Source organism: Pleurodeles waltl, chromosome 4_1 (genome assembly GCF_031143425.1).
Source record: "Pleurodeles waltl isolate 20211129_DDA chromosome 4_1, aPleWal1.hap1.20221129, whole genome shotgun sequence".
Lineage (NCBI taxonomy): Eukaryota > Metazoa > Chordata > Amphibia > Caudata > Salamandridae > Pleurodeles > Pleurodeles waltl.
This window is the reverse complement of record NC_090442.1, coordinates 593,874,256-593,879,581: the sequence shown is the minus strand read 5'-3', so window position 1 is coordinate 593,879,581 and position 5,326 is coordinate 593,874,256. Positions and strand designations below refer to the sequence as shown.

General features: G+C 52.4%; 1 protein-coding gene across 1 annotated transcript; it reads right to left on the bottom strand.

Annotated features, from left to right (window-relative positions):
* Positions 1 to 406: 406 nt before the first annotated feature.
* On the bottom strand, positions 407 to 4,301 carry ASCL1 (achaete-scute family bHLH transcription factor 1). Its single transcript, XM_069228988.1, has 2 exons — positions 3,126 to 4,301; positions 407 to 1,497 (listed from the first exon to the last, which is right to left on the bottom strand). Exon 1 carries the CDS (start codon positions 3,779 to 3,781, stop codon positions 3,137 to 3,139), a length of 645 nt encoding a protein of 214 aa, XP_069085089.1. The 5' UTR covers positions 3,782 to 4,301; the 3' UTR covers positions 407 to 1,497; positions 3,126 to 3,136.
* Between the last annotated feature and the right edge of the window lie 1,025 nt (positions 4,302 to 5,326).

Sequence of the window (5,326 nt, the reverse complement as noted above, 5' to 3'; positions counted from 1 at the left end):
GGTCTGTTTGCTAATGTGCTAGAAGTGAGGCCTGTGTCGGTCTGTCCTGTGTACACTGACGGTGCTGCACGCGGTTACTTGGTATACACCAGGCACAATCTCAGAGACCCATTTTATGAACTGGTCCATATGGGAAACTCATAAGAATAGGAGTTTTTAGGGAGGGCAAAGTGGGGGCAACGCATGCCGCGGTCCCGGACTTGCTGGTCGCTTTTTACATTCAGAGCCTGGGCACCGAGCGGAGAAACACACTTGCTCAGTGTAATCCGTTAAGTGAAATGTAATGACTGCAGTACTCTGAAAATCCCCCAAAAGTACGAACTCGCCCCGTGACAGCCAGGATGTCCCAGTTTTTCGTATATTTGTACTTCTGCAAGACTGAACACATAAAAAACAGTATCCCGCGTGTTTATCTAAAAGTTTTATTACGAAACAAGTGTGTATAAAACAAGGTTGTACGATATCATTGCATGTTTGTAATAAAACGTCGAGAAAAGGCAGTGGTTGAAGTTGTCACAAGGCAGCTGTTTGGAGGGCCGCCTGCTAGGTTTGGCCAATAGCTGCTTGCGCTCCGTTCATTGTGCTCTCAAGTCAATAACAGCATTATTACACAAACAAGGTTTAATCCAAGTAAGACACGTTGGTGCTAAAGTTCATCTGGGGGTCCTAAGCCCATCTCCACCTTCACAGAACCATGGCCCAAGAATGGCAGCTGCAAGGTCATGAGGATTACACGTCTAGGTATGCAGAGGTAATAACTTTACATATCAAAATATGAAGAAGTACATATTATATATCATCTGTACAAAAATTCTATAAATCTCTTATGTACAAAAATAGCTTAATATGTCCCCAAACTGGTGGGGAGATAGATACAAATAAACATTCTTACAATATAAAAATCTCATTTGATTGGAAGCATTCTAAGAGGAAGCAGGTACAAAAATAGTCTATTGGGAGTCGAGGGGTCTTTGAGTACAGCAGAGTGGACATTGACATACAGTCTAGGTATAGTGCGGGTGTCCTACAGCTGGGGTTAGGGGTTCTTTGAGTACAGCAGAGTTCGACATTAAGTCCAGTGTCTCAATATAGTGCTTGAGTCCTACAGGCGAGAGTTTGGGGGTTCTCTGAGAACAGCAGAGCTCAGCATTGAAGTTCAATCTCCGGATAGTGCTGGTGTTCTACAGCTGAGGTTTCACTGAGTACAGCAGAGCCCGACACTGAAGCCGGTCTCAGGATAGTGCTGGTCGCTTGAGTCCAACAGCCTTCTTGGAGAGCAGGCCTTCGGGGATGCAGCCGACTTCTCTGTCCCCACAGCTCACTCTGTGGGACCCTGGATCTACCCCTTGCAGGGCCAGCTCTTCAGGTCCAAGTCTCTCTGTCTTTCTAGGTTACCCAATTGAAGTGCAAAGGCAGCCAGTGCTTTGGGTCCTGGGAGAGGCAGCAGCTCCTGCGTGTGCTTCATTCATCCAGCCATCATCAGGCTAGGGAAGAGTCCTGCGGGAGCAAGGAGATGCACATTAATACAAGGAACAGGCATCAGCACAAGGCACAGAGGTCAGCATCACAGGGGTCATGCATGGGCCACACTGCAATATTATCTTAAGAGACATCTTCACTAGGCCACAACTCAGATCTGTTACTTTATGAACATAATGCAAATGCCTGGTTATGAATGTGCTACCCTACATGGACATCAACAACAATGATACAAGAATACCGAAGACAGAATTTTGAGGGACACAATATCAAAAGATAAGTGCTTTTAGAGTTAGGGAAGTATAGATTTACTGTGCCTAAATCCACATCAATGTACCTTGATGATATATGAACTGTATAGGTACATACATGTGGCGTTAGGTAGAGAAACCTAGTCTTATCTGTCAATACTTTTCTATGATGTTCTGTCCCATCGATATTGTTGGTTTGAATTTCAGGAAGCACATCCTGGTTATCTGACATGGACATGCAAACAATTTGTTGAAATACTTGTTTTCGAAAATATATATTTTCAGATAGTAGTTTTGAGAACAGGCAACAGACATTATCAACAATGGGCACTGCAAAGGGCTTAGAAATATAATATATCAAACTACAGTAACTGGGAGAGTGTATGGGAGAGGGGGTTGAGTCGAGGAATTGGGCACCAACAAAGGGTGTAAGAAAACGGAGCATACATAGACCTCATCAGGTAAATCAGCTCTGAACAATCCATGGTACTTGATGTAAGAATGTCCAGGCAGTCTGTGTTCAAGACTTGAATGGCAGCATTGGCTGAGGGCAGGGTCTCATGTAAGTGCATAGCCGCTGTGAGATTACTTATTAGTGGATCAATGGCACACTCATTCATTTAAGGGCTACTCAGGGTTAGATGGCGATGGTGTGGACGTAGGCACCCAAAGAGGGTTACTGGTGATATTACTATCACTTGAGCAGGGAGAGCGGTAAACCTTGGGCTCTGGTTTGTGCATAGGAGGGGGTCACACTGACAGTTGTCAGCAGCCTTAGAAGACCTTAGCTGCTACTGATGTTATGAGTAAGAGGGATTCTGGTATCATGCTAGGATGAGGGTGCAGTAGGTGAGTACAAGGGCAAGGATGTGGAAGTTGATGTGCTGGAACTTGATGCGGGCTCTGTGCTATGACTGCAGCCATAATGCACCTCTGGCTGTTGCAGGACCATGGGTGGGGGTGGCACACAGGACAACTTGTAGCAGTACAGTACACTCTGTGCATACAAGTTGTGGCAGCAGGATATTGCAGTAGACTACAACTAGTGCACAGTTAATTGTGAAGTTTGGTTGTAGAAGGAGATTAAAGTTGATACTGGAATGGGAGCAGTATGCAGCGTGCCGTTCAGCCCTGTAGTACAATCCTTGGGCGAGCGGCTGTGGCCGGACACAATTGCCAGTAGAAGTTAAAACAGTATGCAATGGTACAGGAGTGACTGCAGCACATCGCCGGCTGGCTGGGCCGATGCTTAGCCACTGTGGGAGATGGGTAGGACGCGCATCACCTCGCAGTCAGTGCTGGACTACTTGTGGTCACTTGTGGCGGACAATACAAGGAAAGAGGCTGCGTGCTTTGCAAGAGTACACACATACCAGTCCCTTCCCAGACACCCACCTGCTCGACGCTCAGAACCAGTTGGTGAAGTCCAGCAGCTCCTGCTCCTCGGGGCTGAGCGGCTCGTAGGAGCCCTCGTCGGAGGAGTACGAGGAGACGGGGGATCCGGCCATGGAGTTCATGCCGTGGGCCGCGGGGGCGCAGTGCGGGGAGAGCGCGGGGGAGAGCACGCCCGAGCGGAAGGCGGCGCTGACCGCGTCGTGCTCGTCCAGCAGCGCCTGCAGGGCGCGGATGTACTCCACGGCGGAGCGCAGGGTCTCCACCTTGCTCATCTTCTTGTTCTGGGCCCCGCTGGGCACGTGCTCCCGCAGGGTGGCGAAGCCCAGGTTGACCAGCTTCACGCGGTTGCGCTCTCTCTCGTTGCGCCGAGCCACGGCTGCGGGCTGCTGGGGAGGCAGGGTGTACCCGAAGCCAGCAAAGTTCAGCCGCCGCTTGCAGCGCATCAGTTCCGGGGAGGAGGAGCGGGGTCGCTTCAGCGCCGCCCCCTGGGCTCCCGGGCCCTTGGTCGCCTCCGGGGCTGACTTCTGAACGGACTCCGGGGGCGGGGAGGGCTTGCCCGGGCTCAGCTGCAGGCTTTGGCCCCCAGAAGTGAAGTAGCATGCGGGTGGCAGGAAGTGCTGCTGGGGGGCGAGGGTGTGCATCTTGGTGCAGTCCATGGGAGGGGGCAGACACAGGTTCGGAAAGCTGTGGGGAGTGGCTCTGCTGGGAGCACAGAGGGTCTTCAGCTGTCAGTTCTGCTGCTGGAGAGGTGGCGCACGGGGGTACAGCCGGCTTTGAGGGAGAGGTTCCTCTGCTGCTGGAAGAGAAGGGTGCAGTGTGCATCCAGAGAACGCGGCTGCTCTGCTTCTGGGCTCAGGGGCACAGTCAGCCCTCTGGAGAAGAGCTCGTTCTGTTCCTGGAGACGATGCCTGTCCTGGAGGCAGCAGGTGCTCACAGACCCCGGCTAGTGGAGGGTGTCCAGTATTCTGCTGCTCGGGGCTCAAGGATGCTGTTGTTGCTCTTGCTTTTCCGTTGATGCTGTAGCAGGCTCAGGGCGAAGATGCTGCTGTTGCTGCTGAACTTGGTCCTGCTCCCGATGCTCCAAGAGGCTCGGGCCAGAGACTGGCAGCACTGTTGGGGCTGCCGGGGAGGCTCGTGGCGCTCGCGTGCGCTGGCTGCTGTTTCAAACTCTTTCTCGTGTCAGTCCCGAATCCTTACATTTATATAGGAGTCGGTGATGTATGCAGGGGGTGCGGAGGGGGTGCTGCCGCCTTTTCATTGCACACACAGCCCCACGCGCTGCCGATGCCCCTCCCAGCAGCTCCATTCAGTCCGAGGAGGGTGTGCGCCCCCTCCCCTCTGCCCCCGCCGTACGTGCGCCGGGCGCGTGCCGGGCACAGCCCTGGATCAACAGGGCGGGTGTAGTGAGGAGGGCATGGGCGGGAGAGGAGAGGCAGCAAGGGAGGGGCTAGAGTGGGCAGCCAAGAATAGGGGGCGGAGGGAGGGGGGGGGGGGGGGCGTTCGGCTTAGCCACTGGAGCAAACAACAGCCCTGTGAGGATCAATGTGCTGGGCCAACCCCATGCTTGTCCCCACTCACTCCTCACAACATCCGTACATACACCTCGCCCCTGTAAGCACACCTTACTCCACTGCAAGTACCTTACACCTGTCCTCTGCACACCCCTAGCTCCACTGTACAAACGTCACCTCTGCATACTTCTCACTCCCATACACAAACCTCACCCCTACCCTGCACACTCCTCACTCCAATGTACAAACTTCACCCTGCACCCACCTAACACAACCGCAAACACCTTACCTCTAGGTTGCGCACTCTTCACTCCTGTGTACAAACTTCGCCCCTGCACACACCTAACTCCCCTGCACACACACAACTCCCCTGCACACACTCACATGCAACTCCCCTACACACACAACCCTCCTACACACTCAACTCACCTACAAACACACACCTCCTCTGCACACACACAACTGCACTGCACACACATAACTCTTGTACACACAGATAATTCCTCTACATACACATAATACCCCGGCACACACACACAACACCCCTGCAAACACATAACTCGCATGCACACATAATTCGCGTGCACACACATAACTCGCATGCACACACATAATTCGCCTGCATACCTCATGCACAAATTTAACTCCTCTCCTGCATAGACTTGACTCCACCTTGCTCACAACAAATTC

Bases quoted from the DNA above. Each gene is read 5' to 3' on its own strand.
- ASCL1 (XM_069228988.1), bottom strand. From the start codon at position 3,781: ATGGACTGCACCAAGATGCACACCCTCGCCCCCCAGCAGCACTTCCTG.